Source organism: Sphaerodactylus townsendi, linkage group LG01 (assembly GCF_021028975.2).
Source record: "Sphaerodactylus townsendi isolate TG3544 linkage group LG01, MPM_Stown_v2.3, whole genome shotgun sequence".
Lineage (NCBI taxonomy): Eukaryota > Metazoa > Chordata > Lepidosauria > Squamata > Sphaerodactylidae > Sphaerodactylus > Sphaerodactylus townsendi.
The window spans coordinates 147,490,639-147,512,474 of NC_059425.1; the positions used below are offsets into that span (position 1 = coordinate 147,490,639).

The 21,836-nt window shown below is 41.3% G+C and overlaps 1 protein-coding gene across 19 annotated transcripts in view; it reads left to right on the top strand.

Annotated features, from left to right (window-relative positions):
• KHDRBS2 (KH RNA binding domain containing, signal transduction associated 2) overlaps positions 1–21,836 on the top strand; it is a 529,409-nt gene that overhangs the window by 325,142 nt on the left and 182,431 nt on the right. For all 19 annotated transcript variants that reach the window (XR_007244530.1, XR_007244520.1, XR_007244524.1 and 16 more), the window contains 2 exons: positions 6,541–6,668; positions 10,572–10,767. Coding sequence is in view for 2 of the 19 variants with exons in the window: in XM_048496577.1 (XP_048352534.1) it covers positions 6,541–6,668; positions 10,572–10,767 (324 nt within the window). In the remaining 17 variants the exon portion in view is untranslated. The remainder of the gene's footprint in view (positions 1–6,540; positions 6,669–10,571; positions 10,768–21,836) is intronic.

A 21,836-nucleotide genomic window follows, 5' to 3' on the forward strand; every position in this document is an offset into this window, starting at 1 on the left:
AGAAAGAGGAAGATGCACAAATTTATATTAGAAGATGTTGCTATTACATGAGTCCCAACTGATAAAGGGCTTGAACCAGCACATGAATTTGACCCTGGAAACAAATTTACAGCCAGTGCAATGGTGTTTGCACAAGTGTAATATTAGAGGCAGTCAGTAGGGAACCTGGCCCCAAGGTTTACCACTGAGCTGGGTGACATGATGAAGGCTGTGAGATGTCTTGGGTGATTGATACTGAATCTTACGAAGTGTCCTGTAGAGTTCACTGGAAGATGTATGGTTCAGCAACTTCAGTGTTTAAAGTATTTTGGTATCTAATGATTTCTAAATCTAAGCCTTTATTGTCCCCAAAACCACAAAATTAGTTTTGATACATTTGCAAAGGGGTTTTTTTTTTTAAAAAAAAAATAGAATCTCTCAAATACATTACGAGTCAGATGATGGTTATAACATGTTTAAGAAAGATGAAATGTCTAATTGCCATCTGGTCCATTTATGGATCATATTGACCTAGTTATCATGATTGATTTTAACAGGCTATGCTTGTTACCATATATCTCCACAAGGAGAGGGACTAGAGATGTACTTTAAAAAATGACACTTGGAAATTCAGAGAACTTCATACATATTTTTGTATAATAATATGTAAATATAATGCTTCCCAACAACATCGAACAGCAAATAACCCATACAGAACCACCCTTCAAGTAACATAATTTTAAAAAAAAATTGTATTCCAATTGAGACTTCCATGTTGATGTCAATTGCAGCCCCACATAGTGTAATCCAACCTCATTGCCAAGAAATTCAATCATTGTCAGAACTTTGGTCAAGTTGCTCAGGCTGTGAAATTTTTCTGTCTACTTTAATCGGAGGGCCCTGTCCTGATTAGATTCTGTTTCACCTGTTTGATGTTGTGAGAACGAGCAGGGAGTATTAGCTACCTATCTCAGTCTCTCAAAATATTAAAGAGATATTGTGATTATGTGTGTTGGTCCGTCACTAATTGGCCAACGTGTAAGTATGATCATAAGCTTGGCTCTGAGAAGTTCCATTCAAATTTGGCTCTAATTGGTTGAATTAGATTCACCTGACTGTGATTGGTGAATTGTTATAAAAAACTTACTATGAGGCTAGATTTTATTTATTTTTATTTTATTTTTCAAATTCATATACCGCCCTTCCTCAAAGAGCTCAGGGCGGTGTCCATCATCAATCATACATTAAAATCAGTTAAAACAATTACTGCCCATAATAAAAGAACCACATATAAATGGCAGATGGCTTCAATTCCCACCCCTCCCCCTTTCACGTGCCCACAGGAGGCCAGATGTTTACTATATGGCGGGATATTGATGTTACCCTGGCTGGCCAAATTCCTGGCATAACAGGTCCGTTTTACAGGCCCTGCGGAAACTCCGTATGTCCCGCAAGGCTCTGATCTCACCTGGGAGCCTGTTCCACCAAGTTGGGGCCAGGACTGTAAAAGCCCTGGCCCTTGTAGAGGCCAACCGGACCACTTTGGGGCCAGGGATCACCAGCAGGTCCGCCTTCGAAGAGCAGAGGGGCCTAGAGGGGCGATACAGGGAGAGACGGTCCCTTAGATAGGCAGGTCCAAGGCAAGGTCCAAGTTGATATTCTATTCTGAACCTACCTGAAATGCTGTACCTTCTGTTTGACTTATGCTTGCTGGAAGAAATTAAGGCCCACACCAAATGGACTTCAAGGGCTGTGCTAATATTTGCATATTTGTGAGTGCTTAATCCTGTCTCATGTTTCAGCCAATTTTGTGCTATTTATGCAGATGTGTCCTTCATGTGGAAGGACTTTTCATGCTGACTTTTTATTTTCTTTTTTAAAAATAAAACTTAAAAAAATTATTTGGTCTGCTGTGTGTCCACTTACTCTGAAGAATCCATGTGAGCCGGGTGGCAAAAGCCTGGGCTGCTTTTCTTGACACTCATGATCACAGTACCGTGGATCAGCTTGATTAGATCTACTCTGTTCAGAATGTAGGGCTATTTCTTATTCATCCATAACTGAAAAAGGCATCTTTTGCCACAGCTTGAGCCTGTTCTTAAAGAGAACAGATGGATTTAAGAGCATCGCTTGACTTTGTACCTGATCAAATAGGAAGAAATCTAAAACAATTCCTTCTAGGAAATTAGCTGTACCAACCAGCATCTCCTCCATCTTGCCTGGATTCAATTTCAGCTTGTTTTCCTCAGTCTTCCATTGCAGCCTTCTTTCACAGTGGATGAGCTAGACAATCCATTTTCCGTGTGTCAGATGACCTACTTGATGCCAGATGAATCAGATGATCTTTTCCCAAAAAAAGGTGTCAAGAAATGGCAGAAAATTGAAAGAGGGTGCTTATTATCATGCCACAAGTCCATAGTTGTGGCCATACAAATGTGGAGGAAGCACTGGAATATCAATGCTGCTGTGCTATCATGCCAAAACCAGATATGTTCTAATATCACTAAAATGATACAAAGGAAGATACGGCACCTATGTATCTTTAGTAGTTGTACTCTTGTCGGGGAGTGGCATCTGGCTCCCATGGGTTCCACCAGAACAGGGTCCAATGGCAGCAAGTATGAAACTCTGCTACTGATTCTTCCAGGCTTCTGCGTTTGAGCAATATCTTACTGGACTGACTCATAGAGTTAATTGCTTTATACTTATTTGCGATTCTATAGGAGAGGGTCAAAAGGTAGAGTAGACCTATTTTTGTTTTAATATCAGTCTTGTTGTCCTCCATTCATCGTGAAGCATAGTTTCATAGAGTTAAAAAAAATCTTTCCTGTAAAGCTGTTCTGAAGTTCCTGTGGATAGGTTCTTAAATAATGTCTTTACATCTCATATGCTAACCTGCAGTAAGCGTTTCAGTACTTGGCCACCTTAATCTAGGAAATTCATTATTAAACATCTGTTTTAGGAGGCAGTCTGCCATAGCTAAAAGGGTGACCATGCCATAGTTTCCATCACAGTAATATATTTAATTTTCCACATCAGCACTTGCTGTTAAATAGGCAGCTATTCAAATTACAGAGCTATACAGTATTCAGGAGAGGGAGATAGAATGAAACAAAGCAGCAGGTTCCCTTGTAAAACTGTTAAGTTAGTCTACCAAGTGTCACAAAAGCATGACAAAGATATTACTTATTCATGAATAAAGGATGTTTCCTAGTGTTTCTTATTGATTGTTATAAATTTCTCACTTTATCCCATCCCAACCCATTCTGGCCCCCATTCTGATTAATGTGTATATCATACTGTTGGACAAAGTTGTGCAAGAATCAGAGAGGATTGCTACCAATATGCTGATGTTCTCTCTTCTGTTTAATCTGTCTGGGTGCCACAATCGTGCAGATGACACATAGATATGTTTGCAGAAATACCCAATGAGTTCTGTGGCTCTTACTAACTAGTAAGAGGATTACATCATAAGTGCTTAAAAACTGAGTGGGAATGATGAGAAGAAACTGGAACTAGGCCTGTGATGTAATAATTGGCTGTGTCGAATAACTCCAAGTTTTATTTCTCTATTTAAGCATTTATAAATCACCTTCCTTAAATTCAAGACAGTTTACAAATAACAAAAAAAATCCTTTAAAATACAATACAGTGGCTTATGTGTTGTTGGCTAGTGAATGAGGCACACTTGCGTAAGTGACTCCAGTTATTGCTAGTAATAGAAAGAAGAGCTGAGCTTTATTATGCAGACTGACTTAGCTAACTGCCAACTCTGGGCTCACCTGGAAGTCCTCCCAGTCCAGGCTTCCCTGTTACTCTAAAACCTCGAAATTGGTGCTGATAGAAGGCATTTCCCTCTGTGCAGCATGACTTTCCCATCTGCCTTTCTTCCACAGTCCAAAATGCCCCTTCCCAGTACTGCTCTTGGACAGGCAGAAAAATTATTCAAGGGTCAAGACAGTATATGAACAATCAGTATTTGGAAGGTTTGCCTAATTACTATACCCTCCGTCTCATGGTGTGCCTAAGTTCACAGACGTTTTTTGGCCCCAAATACAAAATAGAGTCATAAACCCCAAGCCGAATACTAAAAAAAAAGTATACATGGCAGTGTTGGGTCCTGGGCAGCTCATTCTATTCCAGACTGAGGTTTTCAGTGATAGTTTGAGAGAATGCTGTTAGAACACGGCCATACAGCCCGGAAACCACACAGCACCCAAGTGATTCCGGCCGTGAAAGCCTTCGACAATACATTAACCAGTTTCATTTTTTAAAATTAGCTTTTTAACATTTTCAATTGCTGTTTGTTTTAGTTGCTCTGCTTGGACTTGATGATGGATTGTTTTAGTTGCTCTGCTTGGACTTTGATGGCTACAAAATGCAGCATTCAGACTCATATTAAAGAGACACTGTCAGCTTAACCATCCCAAAAAATCTGCAGTAGCAGAACATGCTCTAAATAAAACTGGACAATGAACTCCACCCAGACACAGGATTTGCAATTAAAAATTGGCTATGGTATTTCTAATAAATACAGCAGAAAGTGATATTTAAAAAAAACCCTGGTTTTTCTTCCTCTGTGGCTACCAGTCACTGTATTGGGATGCTGAAAAGGCAGATGTCGTTTGAGTTGTATTTTTATGAAAGTTTAGTCTACTGTATTATTTTAGTGCCTGAAAGCCAGTAAATACAAAAGAGTCTTTCTAGTAAGGCAGCAAGCTCAAGAGGGAAGAGCTGATGTACATTACGCAAATAAATTTGATGGAATCACTGCACATTTTCAACGATTGACATTTTATATAATTCTTTTATCAGTGGAACCATTCATTCAATCTTCTGCTTCCTGATTCAGAAGAAGCTCAAAGTGCTCTGGTTTTAGTACACTGACATTTTATATGAAAGACTGTATCTCATGCTACTGTACTGGGTAAAGTACTACCTATTAACCACATGATTTTGAAGTCTTGAAGGCAGATGGCTATGAGTAGAAGATATTTGCAGTTTTATGGTGAAGAAAATTATTTCATGACATAAGTGGTCAAAGATCATAAAATTAATTGCTTGTACTGCTATCAAATATGTAATTAATTAATTTTCAATTTAAATGAGCTTACTTACCCACTTTGATTTTCCAAATGAGAGCTGGGTAAAGGTGCCCTGTAAGTGCATGAGAGAATGGAATCATGCCCAATCTCTGATGTTCACTGATTCGAGGTCTTTGCTGATCAAGTGCTTCTTGTCATAAATCATCTTAGATTTTTGTAGGGTGTACTTCAAGTGCAATTAGTGTAGATCCATACTGGTTTCTTGTTCAGACTAGACCTTGAATGCCAGAGACTAACCAGTATGGCCCCTTTTCAGGGGCATGGTGCTTCCCATGCTCACTGGAAGTGGAGTCATGCAGCCCCTGGGAATTTTAAAGAGACCACCTCCACAACAGCTCATTGGCAGGATTTGCGGCCGGGGGCGGGGGGGATGAATGCTCAGCCTCAGCTGGCATCCTACCATGGGAAGAGGAATCCTTCAGGAAGACTGCAGCAGGCAGAGGACAGCAGAGAAGGAGCCAGTGAAAACAGCACTCTTGTATCCTCCACAAACAGTGAGGGTAGGAGGAATAAAGTATTGCAAACCATGTCCCCTCTTAGTCCTGAGATCACTGGGTGAAATGTATGGCCAATGCTGAGAAAGGTGCCACCAGAGGTATAGTGTTCCAATGCCTCCCTCACAACTCATTGACTGCAACATGCCTTGCTCCCTAAGAAGTCAGTTAGTCTAGGAAAGTGATGGCGAACCTATGGCACGGGCCTCCTCTGTGGGCACGCGCACACAAAGTTCGTCATGTGGGGGGCGGTAAATTAACCCCCCCACACATTCACATCTAGGTTGGCCTGGGCCACCGAGCATGACGTGTGTGCACCGCGATGAGCAGGGAGGACTCAGCTGGTGGGCCTGGTGCCTGTGCTCTGGGTGGCTGCTGCCCGAGGGGGGGGGTGCAGAGGAGGCAGAGATGCTAGAGAGGCACAGAGTGGTGCACGCGGGACTTGTTGGAGGCTACATCAGGCTGACCCCTGCTCGAGGAAGGAGGGAGCCAACCGTTTTTTTCTAAACTAAAACCTCAGCATTCAGGTTAAATTGCTGGGTTGGCACTTTGCGATAAATAAGTGGGGTTTGGGTTGCAGTTTGGGCACTCGGTCTCAAAAAGGTTCACCATCACTGGTCTAGGAGCATCTTATAGACAAACAAGATTTTGGGGTATATGTTTTTAAGAATCAAAACTCCTTTCATCAGATACCCAAGGAAGTGTACATAAGTCTGCAGCTTTAAGACTGAAATCCTTAGAAGAGTTATTAGGGAGTCACAACTTTTGATTAGATTTGTCGTATAAGCAGTACTTAATGCACTTCATACAGGTAAATAAAATAACAACAAAAATTGCTTGCTTTTGCAAAAGGGATATTGGTTTAGGTTTTTTGGAAAACATTTTCTTTTGGAAAATACCATGAGCTTTCAAAATATGTGACCCCAGTTGTACAGACCAATATTTTGCCTTCTGCTTTTCAGGATTATAATGATGAAATTCGTCAGGAGCAATTGAGGGAATTATCATATTTAAATGGTTCAGAAGATTCAACTCGTGGACGAGGCCTTCGAGGAAGAGGGATCCGGGTTCCTCCTGCTGCCCCCTCAAGGTCAGATGACTTATCTGTTTACTAATTCTTTTATCAATAGAAACATTCATTCAAACTTCTGCTTCCTGATTCAGAAGAAGCTCAAAGTGCTCTGGTTTTCTACAATAGTTCTACAATGGTTTCATCCATATTTAAACATATCGGGTTGATTCCCAAGGTGCCTTCCACATGCTGATGGTATATTCCTCTCATGGAAAGGCTGCTTCATACCTCAATTTAACTGTTGAAACTAATTGTTTAGCGTAATTCGGACCCCGACAACCACATTTATCAGTCCTAAACATAATGAATTGGTATTTAGTTGTGAGGCATTTGCAAGCTTTTTTCCAGACAAGATCTTGTCTCTCCACCAGGCTCTGCCAGCCACGATTGATACAATAAAGGAACTAGAAGCCCCTTGCCCATCTTTTGGTCCTAGTTTTGACCATTTCAACCTGCTTACTCCCTCTGACGTGGACAGGCTTCTGTTAGCTGTAAGACCTACCACTTGTCCTTTTGATCCGTGCCCTCCTGGTTGATAAGAGATTGCAAGGATAGGTTACAGAACCACCTGTTGGATATCATCAATAGCTCTCTTGAGCAAGGAGGTTTCCCAGGTTGGCTGAAAGAGACAGTGGTCTGCCCCCTCTTGAAAAGACCAAGTTTAGATCCTCAGGATCTGGCCAATTACTGCCCAGTATCGAACCTTCCGTTCCTGGGTAAGGTAATTGACAGAGCAGTGGCGGCTCAGCTTCCTGGAAGATACTGAAGTGTTGGATCCCTTCTAGTCTGGCTTCCGCTCAGGTCATGGGACTGAGATGCAGAAGCGTAGCTAGGGAAAATGGAGCCCGGTGCTGAATCTGAGTTCTGCAGGGGGTGCCCCCATGGGCGGCCGCTGTGATGCTGGAATCCATGCCCAAACAGCATCACTTTCAATGGTGTTTCAGCTAGGGAGCACAGATTCTCCTGTCAAATCCACCTTAAAGGGAAAATCTGGGGTCCCCAGTTAAAACAACATTGAAAGTGATGCTGTTTTTGTGTGGATTTCCCCCCACCCTGAAACAGCATCACTTTCAATGTTTAAATTGGGAACTTCAGATTCTCCCTTTAAATCCATGCCGAAGGGGGTGGATTTCAAAGGAAAATCTGAGGAATTTTGGGGGGTGCCCACTGTCAGGAGTGCAATTCTTAAGCTAGCAGCACCAAACTTTCAGGGTATCTTTAGGAGACTCTCCTGATGATACCTCCCAGGTTTGTTCAGGAGGTCCAAAGCTATGGACCCTCAAATGTGTAGCCCCCATCTCCAATGAGCTCCCATTGGAAACAATGGGGGATGGGGCACCCCCTTTGGGAGCTCATAACTTTGGACCCCCTGAACCAAACATCACCTAACTTGAGTGGTATTATCAGGAGAGTCTCCCGAAAATACCCTGAAAATTTGGTGCTGCTATCCTAAAAACTGCACCCCATGCAGGACAAAAACTGAAAAAAACACTAAAAATTTACAAAAAGCTGCGAAGCAGCTGCGCCTCCCATGCGAACAGCTCCCTAGGGACGGTGTTTTTGCCGTCCCTAGGGCACTGTAAATGGCCAGTGCGGAAAGGGCCCAAGATTCTGCAGCTTACTACTTCTAGTATCTGTTGATGGATAGTTCTCCTATAAATTTGCCTGGTTCACCTTTAAAGTCTTTCTAGCTACATTCTGGAGCAATTCCACTGGTTTAATTTTGTGTTTCAGGGAGACATGTTTTTGTTTGTGTTCTGAAGGATGCCCTTATGTTTTGAGAGATGAAAACAGAAGTTTGGATCCAGCCATGTTTTTCACTCAGTCCCATCCAATTCTGTGCCTTCCTAAAACCCCTGTCCCTTATGGCGTTTGCCCATGTAAATTCGCAACATAACCTTTTTGAGTGGTCACCTGTTTTCACCAGCAGAAAAGTTAGTTGGATCCAAACCTAAAATTTCTCCACAGCATACGAAATTTTATAAATGCTCATTTGTTCTGTTTTCTTCTACGTTACAAAGCATCAAGCTCTTTAGCCCTTCCTTATAGGGAAGGTTCTCCTGGATCCTTGGTCATTTTGGTTGCTTGTTTCTGCGATTTTTCCAACTTTACAATATCATTTTTGATATGGGGCAACCAATCATGACCAAGATTTATATAGGGCTGTTCAACTGTTTATTGTTCCAACCATATGATACATCATTGAATGCAGGAACATTTACATCAAGCCGAATGTATGTTAATTTACCCGACTCATGTAATCACTTTTACAGTTGGAGAACAGCGACTGTTTTCTTGCCCAAATGCAACTCATATCTATTTGTTCAACAGCCAGTATTTGTTCAGTGTTTGTTCAGCTCATTCTTCCATGTTTGTGATATTCTCTCTTCTGCCCTTGGTATTTATAGAGAAATCATATTCCCTGTCAGTCTTCATTATGGTGAACTGAGCAAATCAAGTTCTTTAAATTTAATTTTCAAAGTTGTGTTTTTAAACTCCACTGTGATTTGGATAGAATTCCTCTCTCTAAATTCCCTCACTCTTGTATTTAAAAATAAATAAATAACACCAGACCTCATGGTGATTCCTAATTCCTGTATTGATGATTTGAGGAGGCTATTACAGAGGATTATTAATGTCTCCCCCACCCCAAAAAAAACCCCTAATGAGTTAAGTTCTATGTTTTCAAACCTTTTTGTATTCTGTTGGTAAAAATATCTAAATCTTTACAATTACTAATGATTAGGACAAAGCTATATGTCATATTCAGAATCTGTGATCAGATCTTCTGTTCTACCGGTATAGTTTATTCTTTCCCCTGTTTTCCCAATAGGAATCCTATCCAAGAAATAGTAGATAGCCACAATAGCAGAACAGTAGTAAAGACTGCTGCTCTTATTGTACTTTTCTTTTCCTTCCACTAGGACTGGTAATGGTGAGGGGAGATTTCTGTCAGAGAAATAATGTGGGGAGGAGATGACTTAAACCCGCCTAACTGTAATAGCCTTGCTCTAAACTGGGTTCTATGCCGTTGTTATATTGGGAGATCTAGTTATAGATCCCAGCTGGAAGGTGTTATTTGGCTCCTGCTGTCACACTCTATATGCAGTTTTTATAAAATTGCAAAAAAGGACCAATAAACCCCAAGGATTTATTGACCTACCCAAGCAAGTAAACAGCACCAAAGAGTATTGGATTGTACTTCATAAAACATGGTTGAGTTGAAGGTAAAATCAATTTGAGAAATCAAGGAATGTTGGACAGCCAGAGATAGCAACACTGGCAAAATGACAAAGGAATTTTGTTACAATTAGAACCATGGCAAAAGGTGTTAGGAATAATCTTTCAGTAGTGAAAACTTGCTTATAATAGAAATGTGTTGCCTGGTTATGCCAACAAAGGCTAATGTTATGTTATAATAGAAATTCATGTCTGGATTCAAATTGGGATTCAGATCTCAGATTGCAACTTGGAAGAATGCAAATGAACACAGTTCTCATACTACATTGTAACTTGATGTGCCCTTTACTGCTATTTGATTTTAGTGCATCCTTCCCCAGTTACCTTTTCATAGGTCAATCTAGATTACCTACGCTGATCATTTTATGGATAGCTGATAAAGGAACTTGCTTAAAGCAAGTATGTAATTTATTAAGATGCTTTTCTTTCTCCAGGTCTTATCAATCTACATATGTTACAGATCAACTGAACTATATGTTTGTGCCAGAAATCTTTCCATTACTACCTGTCTACTACCTGGTGATCATTTAATGATACAAATTAACTGAAAAAAATCAAAATGTTTTTTGTTTCTTATGGTTCCAGATGGCAAAACAAAAGTCCTATAATGTGTGACAGATTTGATAACCTCATGTATAGAGCATTAATTGAAATTCATATGATTGCCATGTTCATTCTCAGGGGCCGTGGAGGTGCAGTTCCTCCACCACCACCTGGACGAGGAGCTCAAGCACCAAGAGGAACCCCTGTGACCCGAGGTGTACTTTCAGTGGCACCTGTGGCCAGGGGTATTCCAACCCCTCGAGCAAGAGGAGTTCCAGCAGTACCAGGTTACAGACCACCTCCTCCTCCAGCACATGAAGCCTATGAAGAATATGTAAGTACTTAGTTGTTGTTTTTCATCCAAATATTAAATTTTGACTAATTTTGACTAATAACTGTTGTCAGTCTGAGGCCACACCATTTCAAATGCAGTCATTCAATGGATTATCAGATGCATATTTAACATTCTGAAGGGTCAGTTGTATTTCTGTTCCATTTTATACAAATACACTCTGTTTTCAGGTGGTTCATTCCATGGTACCATAACATATGCAGAGAGATGTGCAGTATTTTGAGTGATACTAAGTATTACTGCCCTTTAGTGCCAATGAAAGTAACATTGTCATCTTTTTTTCATTTCTTTTTTGCCAGCAGATTATAGTGTTTCAGTGGAGAACCTGTAATTGGAATGTATGCATATGTATTTTTATAAAGAATTTAATGATGTTCAAGCCAGTTTTCTAAATAACTAATTTCTGCCAAAACTATAAAAAAATGATTTTTTTTAAAAAAATCAGTGATTCTAAGCCATTATGAATGTTTTAATGCAAGGACATGGGTAAGGGAGGGGGGGTTTGGGTTCAACTCCCCCATTACATGTTCGAAGATCCGCCCCCCGTTTGTATTTTTAAAGTGTTTTTTCAGTTTGTAGGGGGCACAGCTTTTAGGCTAGCAGCACCAACATTTCAGAAATTTGTCGGGAGACTCTCCTGATGATACCACCCAAATTTGGTGAGGTTTGGTTCAGGGGGTCCAAAGTTATGAGCTCCCAAAGGGGGAGCCCCCATCCCCCATTGTTTCTAATGGGAGCTAATAGAGGAATGGAGGCTACAGCTTTGAGGGTCCATAACTGTGGACCCCCTGAACCAAACTTCACCAAACCAGGGTGGTATCATCAGGAGAGTCTCCTAAAGATACCCTGACAGTTTGGTGCTGCTAGCTTAACTATTGCACCCCTGACAGCAGGCACCCCCCAAATTTCCGCAGATTCTCCTTTGAAATCTACCCCCTTTGGCATGGATTTAAAGGGATAATCTGAGGTCCCCAGTTTAAACCTTGAAAATGATGCAGTTTCAGGGTGGGGGAGAATCCACCCCAAAACAGCATCACTTTCAATGTTGTTTTAACTGGGGACCCCAGATTCTCTAAGGTGGATTTAAAAGAAGAATCTGTGCTCCCTAGTTTAAGCACCATTGAAAGTGATGCTGTTTGGAGCATCACAGTGCTCCAAAACCATCATCACAGTGGCCACTGGGGGTGGGGGGAACTCAGATTTAGCACCGGGCTCCATTTTCCCTAGCTACGCCTCTGCCCGGAGGGAAGGGCAGAAGGTACTGCCGGCTGGAAGCCCAACCGGTGGGGGGGCGGGGCAGGGGAGTCTGCTGTCCCTGGCATCGGAGAGCTGGCCTCTCACATGGGAGGTGCAACAACCAACATATACTTGGAATTTGAGTTTGTCTCTTTTCTTTTAGTGTGAGTTCAGTATTTCCTATCCCCAGTTGCCCTATGTGCTTTTCTGTGAAAGTTTAGAATAAATGATAGTGAAAGACAAATTCCTGGGAAGAATACCTTGCTTTCCATCCACATGCAAATTTTATGAGCAAAAACCCTGGACCAACAGAAAGCAGTGCAGCAGGGTCAAATTCTTCTGGTGACAGCAGAACTATCAAAGTCTTGCTGGGTCTTAGATTTCTGTGCGGTGCATTTAAAACCTCAATAACATATGTCCCTCATGAGTGTCAGCATGCCTTTATTTTAGTTCTTACATTTTAAGTGTACCCTTCCTCCAAAGAGCTCAGTGCACTGTACATTATTATGAATTCCTCCGGATAACCCTATGACGTAGGTTGGGTTGAATGCAGTCGTCTTTATGGCTAAGTGTGGGGATGGGAACCTGGGTGTCACTGGTTCTAGTCTGGACCCTGGTTCTAGTCTGGACCACACTAACTTTCCCAACAGGATGCAAATCTCCACCTCTATAGCTATAGCAAAATAAATATCATCTGTATCTTTATGTTGCCTGCCTGAGAGGGCATAACAGAAAACAAAATGAGACTGCAGCTCGCTGTAGTCCCACTACTTAGATTGCATTGTTGTTTTTTATTTACTGTTTTGAATGTTTCCTTCTTTGTAAGCCACCTTGAGAGAAATGTATTAGTCAAAAGATATAAACATTTTAAATTTTAAATAAATAAACAAGCATATACTTCACTGGTTACTGACAGTAAAATGTAGTACTCCCATCTTATGCCCACAGAGTTCAACAGGACCCTTTTCATTGATATAAAAAGTAATAACAACCCCACACCCACCCACTGGACTATTGGCAGTAATGTCATTCCCAGTAAATAGATAAAGCAAAGGCTCAATACTCTAGCATCCTCATTATTATTAGCACAACTATTCTCATTTAGCTAACCCTATGATTTGTAATGGCAACGAATGTAAGTAAGATACCACATTTTATTGGACCAGCTTCTATTGGCATCCCTTTACTTTCAGGCTTTTTACTGAAGGTCAATAAGATATTTCACACTCTCATTAAAAGCTGCTGATCTAAGAAAAACTATGTTTGTGACTATTTGCTCTCTCCCAGTGAAACATGAATGAGTTACTTGATGACAGACAATCTTTCTGGTGCAGAGCACATGGTTTGAAGAACGCACATTCAGTGTCCTGAAAACAAATTATTGGAAGGAAGTGAGTGTGTTCTCAAATAACCAAGGTTCAAATAACCCTCTCCTTGCCCTTCCCCCTACAACAAACACCCTGTGAGGTGGGTGGGGCTGAGAGAGCTCTGAGAAGCTTTGACTAGCCCAAGGCCACCCAGCTGGCGTGTGTGGGAGTGTACAGGCTAATCTGAATTCCCCAGATAAGCCTCCACAGCTCAAGTGGCAGAGCTGGGAATCAAACCTGGTTCCTCCAGATTAGATACACGAGCTCTTAACCTCCTACGCCACTGCGTAGGCAGCCCATTGGGAAATGAAAACTACAGCTAGAGAGAGGTTAAGAAAGGGACCTTTGCAAAGGTAACAGCTGACCAGGCACCTTCAACAGGTATTTGGACTTAAGCAACAATAATATAGAAAATAGCCAAAATTATCTCATCAGTATGATAAACGTCTATGTCAGCCAGTCAACAGTCCACCTTGTATGATTTTATTATTTATTTGTTTATTTACTCACTTATATAAATTTACATCCTGCCCATCACCAAAGTCCCTGGGCAAGGTGATCCCATCGATGCAAAAGCATGCAGAAACAAGTGGTACACAGTGTCTGACATGGTAGCACTGACAGAAGCCATTTCTTGCATTCCTTTACCTAAGCACAGTGGGTTAAAGAAAAATGTATGCTGTCCATAGAAATATTTCACATGGAGAGAACAGGATCATAGTTTTGGGCCAACTTTTCCCATCTAGTGGTCGATAGTGGAGAAATTTTCTACGAGACCTTAGCATGCCTCTTTTTCTTACAGTTTGCAATGTTTGTTCTTTCAACTGAGACTCTGCTTCTTAATTTTTCCAAGAGTGAACATAGATGGTTCATTTAAGTGGAAAAGGTAATTGGGTATTCTAGGTTCGCATATTTAACAGCACTGTAAAGTGCTGAAAGCCAGCATGTACACATATCAATTTATTTGTCAAGCAGAATGTGCCCATCACTGAACTTTAAAAAATGTATTTTTATTCATAGTCATTTTGCTATTGTTGTTACTGCAACATTGGTACTGTGAACAGAGTAGGGGAACAAAGATTATTGAAACAAAATGACATTATAGACAGTGGGATTTGCAAGGTTGAATAGTGTATTGATTTAAAGTGATGGATTGGTTTTTATGCCTAAGGCACTTAGATAAAAGACTAAATGATGTTTCACTAATATTTGCTGTGCCTTGAAAACTCAAATTGTATTTTTACTCTAATGACAATAAACAGTGGACTGATTATATATTATTATGAAGACTATATTAGGAGGTTTGATGAATATTATGAATATAATAGAAAACACAGGATGAAAGAGGGAAAAGGAGTATTTGTGCTCTGCTTGTGTCATTGTATTTAACAGAAGAATGTCACTTCTTCTTTTGCTGCTTTCTTTTAAATAATTGTCTTAAAATAACAGTCATTGAAACCCACAAAAGAGGCTTCACAGTTCAAATTTAAAAGTTTGTTTTCTAGTTACTCAGATTGTCAACCTCAACCATCAAAAGCAAAAGAACTTAATCCACAGGGAACTTCTTATGGGCAACCAGTGTTGGAATGAAGCGTTTGCACATGGGCTTCTGCAGTAATACTGGGGGGGAGGGATTGGATGGAGTGTCTGTGGTATATTGTGCCTCATTCTTTTCAAGTGCCAAGTGAACGAATAAATAACTTAACTTCAGTCAAATTTGTGGGTCATATGTACATACAAGCAGGCCTTCATGTGCTCAAATTGTGCATTGTAGGGAGAGGTATGGGGAGGGGAAGGACGTAAGTGGGGTATAATGCTATAGAATCCACCTTCCATTTTCCATTTTCACCTTCAGGTCTAAAAAAGTACTAATTTACAAAGCTTGGATTCATTGGTGATAGACGAAAAAGATCAAGTGACTTCAAAGATAATAGCATTATAATGCTTGCCATGTTATGGTGAGATACGTTACTTTCACATTAGCCAGAGTATGCTATCCTTGAACAATAACATATCACAATCATAAATGTGACAGCAACATTCAACTTGCTGTCTTAAGTATGAAGAACTGAGATCTTGTATGTATGTAGGAAGGCAGCCAGATACCTGTTCGTGTATCTGCATTGTATTTATTTTGTATATGTTAAAATCCTGTACTCCCACGTAGCATATTTAGGCCCTTAAGGCAGCTTGCATGAATATGAAATGATTAATTGAAATAAGGTAGATAGAGTGTTGGAATCTCTTTATGCTGTACACCACTGCATATATAAGCATATATAGACATAACCCTTTTTAGGTTTCAGTCTGTAACCATTCCCATACATCAAAGGATTTTATGTGCAAATACACTTATTCAAATTTTTCTCAAAAATGCATAGGCTACTGTATATGAAATCATACCCTGAAAAGCCCTAAGTATAGACCGTTCATACAAGGCCTTGTGCTAATTTGGATATCTTACCATAAATAATTGGCTAAGAGTTTGAACATCCAACAAAGAACGCTTAGCCAGTCGCCATGCAGAACACACACCTACCCAAGCCTTGTGCATCCTACAAGCCTATGGGCCATTGCTGGCCCCACAATTGCTCCGCGGGCCTGGCAAAGCCCTCCCCACACCCCCAAACACCCAGGCTTGACCCACGGAGTGGCTGCTCTGCAGGCCTGACAAAGCCCTCTTGCCTCCCCCTGCTTTAAGAAAGCCCCCTGCCCCCTCCCAGCCTTCACAAAGCCCTCCCACCTCCCCCCAGCCTTAAGAAAGCCCTCTCGCCTCCCACGAGCCTTCACAAAGCCCTCCCGCCTCCAACAATTCCAGTTCCATCCTTCCCCTCCCTAAGCCTCACCTTCTAATTCACCTTGCCACCCTTCCCCACCCATCGCCACACCTTCCAACCCTCCCTTACTCCAAGCCTTACCTTTCAACCCTCACCCTAACCCTCACTTTTCTGACCTCCCCCACCCAAAGCCACTCCATTACCTCCTACCCCAATCCACCACCCTAATTCTCACATTGCCAACCCAAACAGCTCCTCTCCACCCTATCCTTACCTTCCCTCTTACACCAAGCTACATCTCTCCAACCTCTTCCACCCCCCCAAGCCATGGACCCAGAAGCAGGTAAGTGGCAAACGTTTGCATCTCTCAAACAGAGATAATATTATACCCCACTTGGTAAACCTTAATAAACCTGTGCATCTCCCCCGCAATGGGCTTTGCTGCTAGTACACACATAAACCCGTCACACGTGGGACTTTAGTGTATGGGTGTTGGTGACAGGTAGAACAGACACAGTTCTCTTGAGATGATCATTTTTATCATATGGATGACTAAATAAGGGTAATGTACAGCAGGTTATTGAATTCCATCCTCCGTCTATAATTATAGTTTCTGTGATTTCTCCTGTACCAAGAAGGTTTGCAAATACTCCAAAATCCATTAATGAAGTTTCAGTTGCAACCAGCATTGCCCATGATGCTTATCCAGTGTCTAGTTTTAGACCCAAAACCTACGATGATTAAACTAGTATTCTACTGAAGCTATTTAGATGTTCTTGGAGAACATTTGCTCTTTTACCCATATTGTGCAGAAAATAGGGCTTGAAATGAAATTCAAATAAATCCTTTAATGGCCTTGAAATACTCTCATTCTGAAATTTAAAAAAACCTGCATAAAAGGAGGCCTGGGAGATAAAACAGAGAGTTTCCTTGGCCTAATTCAGCCATATGAGTAAGTCCACTTAACTTCATTGTTTTTGTATGAATCAGTATTTTCTTTTAAACAAAAACTGAAGAAAATTGGTTACAGCACACTACAACATGTGGGTGTGTGCCCGTGCTTGAAAGTTTAAGAGTGTTCAGAATGTAACACATCACACTTTAAACATCATTTTTACTGTTGTTGTTAGGTTAAGTTTGTTTATTGTTATTTATTTCTTTACATCATTTATGGTCTACCTTTCCCACTTGTGCTCAAGGCAGATTACACACAGTGAGTCAATACAGTCAATGGTATTTAGTAGGATTAGGGTTGTAGAACCAATCAGAAATCTAAAAACAAAACTGAAGCAAAGTGTAAGTATTAACATGACACATTAAATGATGCTAAATGATGGGGAAATTACATATTAGTATCCTAGTTTCAGTAAGCCAAACACAATAGTATACATATAGGTAGCTGGCTCATGGTTGATTCAGCCTTCCATCCTTCCAAAGTCAGTAAAATGAGTTACCAGATTGCTGGGGATAATGACTGGGGAAGGCAATGGCAAACCACCCCATAAATAAAGTCTGCCTAGTAAACATTGTGATGTGACATCATCCCATGGGTCAGTGATGACCCTATTCTTGCACAGTAGTACAGACCACAGTCCCTAACAATTTATCTAAATAATTTTATTTATTGTTTACTATTATGCAATTCTGCTGCCCGTGTAGAAAGGCCCCATTGAACCATTCAGTTTTGCATAGTTTCTTGACCTCAGGCAGGTCACTCCATAGGGTGGGGCTCACAATGGAGAAAGCACATGTATGAAAAGTGGTTGATTTTGCCCGTTTGCAGGTTGGCATCAGCAGAAGACATTGCTCAGATGAGCGAAACTGTCATGGCAGTGCATAGGAAGAGAGGTCCAAGGCCATGGAGACGCATGAAGGGCTTTATATGTAATAGCCCATACCTTCCATTGAGCCCGATAATTGATTAGCAGCTAGTGGAGTGTCTATGGAATGGGAGTAATATTCTTGCTTCTACTAGCTCCTGATAATAGCCAAGCCGTGGTGTTTTGCACTAACTGGAATTTCTGAACTGATTTTGAGGAGGGACCAATGAACAGTGGATTGCAGTAGTCTAGTCTCAATGTCACCATGGGATAGATCCAGGTGGCCAGATCAGCCAGATCAAAGTAAGGGATCACCTTATGGTTTAGACTGTTGGAAGAAAGCCTTTTTTGCAGCTTCATCAACTTGCTTCTCCCACAATAAAAATGGGCCCAGTATAACCCCAAGGTTCTTAACTATGTCAGCGAAGATCAGTTGAACTCCATGGCCGTTTCCGCACGGCCGCCATGCGCCCCCACGTCGCCAAGAGTTCTGCCGGCGTGGGGGCGCAAGCCCATTCGCACGCAAGCGTGCGAGCAGGCCGCAGAGAGGCCCCGCGAAGCGTCGCCGCGGTCGCCTCTTCTCTCCAGCCCCACTCCGCGATGTCTCCGTGGAAGTAAGCCTGCTGGCCATGGAAGCCCATGCGCTGCCCTCCGACCCTGGAGGTCGGAGGACGGTGTGAAGCCATCGGCTGCTGGCGGCAACAAGCTATGCGTGGAGAAGTGAGAACAGCGTCTTCCTGGCCTTCCTGGCGGTTAGCACAGCACCGGCGCCACGAGGACGCTTCCTAACAACAACCCTTTAAAGGGTTGTTGTTTAGCGGAAACCTGCGCCGCCCTGAAGGCGCAGTCAGATACAACGGCGGCCTGGGGGCGGCGTTTTTACCGCCCCCAGGCCATCGTTTTTGGGCCATGCAGAAACGGCCCATCAAAAATGAGAGCATAACATCCTTCAACTCTCCACCTTCCCAATCAACATTGTCTATGTATTTTCAGAATTTATTTTCAGTTTGTTGGCTCTTAACCAATCTGCCACAGCAACCAGGCAGCGATTGAGTTCCTGGCTTGATATTAAATATCCAAGGATTATTTATGGAAGAAGCTTGATAATATTTTGCAATGCAAGTTCCTCTCTTGAGTAAAATATTAGATGGAGTTGTTTCAGTTTGAAAGGGATTCTGTTCATTGTCCGATAAGAGTTTTTTTAAAAAAGTGCTGACACATCCTAAAGTGCAATATTGCTATGTTTAATGCTAATGTAACCACAGTTTTTTTAAAAAAAAAATCATATAGACATATAATCTGTGGTTCTCAATCTGGGGATCGGGACCCCTTTGGGGGTTGAATGACCCTTTCACAGGGGTCACCTAAGACTCTCTGCATCAGTGTTCTCCATCTGTAAAATGGATAAATGTTAGGGCTGGGGGTCACCACAACATGAGGAACTGTATTAAAGGGTCACAGCATTAGGAAGGTTAAGAACCACTGATCTAAGAGAAGAGTGATTGCTACGAGAATATGTGACTTTGCTGGGCCTTTAATATTAATATTACCTACCCATTTTAAGAGGCATATCCTTTACAGATCCCAAAATATGGCATCATATTGCAGAAGCCCTGAACTTCTCTCCCTCCTAAGTCTTACTTTGGCCTTTTGCACTGTTTCTCCTAAATTCTCTGCTGCACTTATCTATTTTTGTCCTGACTCAAGGCTCCTTTTTTTGTCCATCTCCATTAAACTCCTTGCAAAAGCTAATTACAAAAAAAGAACTCTAATTGCTAAAGTTTCCTGAACATATCTCCTATCTCAAGACACACCCACAAATTGCATAAAACAGCAACCTCAGAACCTCCTATCTGTTTAGAAGTTATCTAGTTAAACTACATTTGATAGAACTTCAGAATAAATTTTAATTGAGTAGATAATAGATTAGCCAGTCAACTTGGAGATGTACAGTGGAACATGCCCGGTTTCGATTACATCTGAAAAGGTAAATCAAGTGTCATTTCAAAAAAGAACTCTAAAATCTCCCATCTAATTTTTCTTGTTTTGTAATTAGTTTTTAACTCCATTTTAACTATCAGGCAGTGATTTGGGTTTTTTTTTTAAAAAAATGTCTTCTCAAGCCCCTGCATTGGCGCTCTCCAGCTAAAACATAACATTATAATTATGTAGTCAGGGTAATCTGGTAGAAACAGCTGTCTGGAAACAATGTCATTTACTAATCATCCATTCATACGAACCACCTTTCCAGCTACATATTCTTCCTTAGGCATACAGAATAAAGAATTAATTGAAAAAATAGGTATTAATATTTGCAGACTGACTGTGGGGATCTAGACATAAGATTTTGTATGTGGATATCCCATATGTAAAGTTCTAGAAGTTGTGCCATTGGAACAAACCTGCCAAGCCACTGTTCTTGTATACATACTGAACTGATCCAGTAAAGGCAATGTAGTCTCAGTGCTTGATGGCTATTTAGAGCTATGTAGTTTTTCAAAGTCAAATCTTCCACAGTTTCCTTCAGCTATTAGGCTACACGTACACCAAAGACATCCGAGGGGCCAACTTTACAGCTAATATGTGGCTGGTTTTTTGTTGGTTCATTCAATAGTCTCTCGTAATATCAGCTTCTTATGAGGCAGTGGCAGTGAAAAGAGTAGTTGTCTGAATTTGGGCACCATTTCATTCCTAATTACGTTACATGTGTGACTGTGTCCAAATGCTTCCCACTCAAATCCTACTTCCAAGACCTAATTTTTCCATATTCCACAATCTACCTCTTCTTTTCCGTTATTTACCTGGTAGCAAGAACCACCTTACTTCATTGGAAGGACTTCTTTCCTTATCTTTTTCTGTTGCCTAGAATGATGCAAGTTTCACAGATATCCAGAACCTTATAGGCCTAGGCACCTTAGGTCAAGGGTCTGCAACCTGTGGCTCTCCAGAGGTTCATGGACTACAACTCCCATCAGCCCCTGCCACCATGGCCAATTGGCCATGCTGGCAGAGGTTGATGGGAATTGTAGTCCATGTACATCTGGAGAGCCACAGGTTGCAGTCCCCTTCCTTAGGGCTGCTACATTCTTCAGAATTCCTAGTACTTGAAGTGATGGCAATGCAATATTCCAGGGTGACTGACCTCTTTTTACAGGTATGAGTTTTCCTGAGACGCTATTCAAAATCTGCATTTCTGTGCTGTAAGTCCTGCACACTCTGCAGTGCACACACTGCCCTAGAATTGACCATACTTCATTGGATATAATACTGTTGTTGCCCTACAGCAGTTCTTTGCAATTGGATTGATTTATGTACACAGGATAACTCAAGTGGTGAACGACTGCTATAGAACAATGACTGAGCAGCAGATCATCATGTGTGGGTGCAGCATCCATGCAGCATTTGAAAATGAGCATGACAGCCTCTGGAACAAATTTTACCTTATTTCAAGAATTTAAAAAAACTCCAGTTCGAGGGCCAGAAGACTAGCTTTTTTGGTTTCCTTCCATACCACTTAGCTGCCATATGTGTTCTATATTCGTAGCTTAGGTGAAGTTGTGAAATCCCTCCGACTTTTCAAAGTGGGGAATATTTAAGGTGTGCTGTCATCCTGCTTCAATTAGTTTTGATGGTTTGAAACAGATTACTTTAATTTTAAACCCCACATGTCTTTTTAATTGCAAGGTGAACACGTGATGCAGATCAGTGCTAAATTGGGCATAGCAGCAGGCGGGTAATAATACAAAATGTGGTCGGGTTGTTTGAACAGTCCTGTTCAGATTCAGCTGACAGGGGCCCTGTGTAAGGTGATGTCTTGGTAAATGATTAATGAGCTCTCTTCCTAATCATGA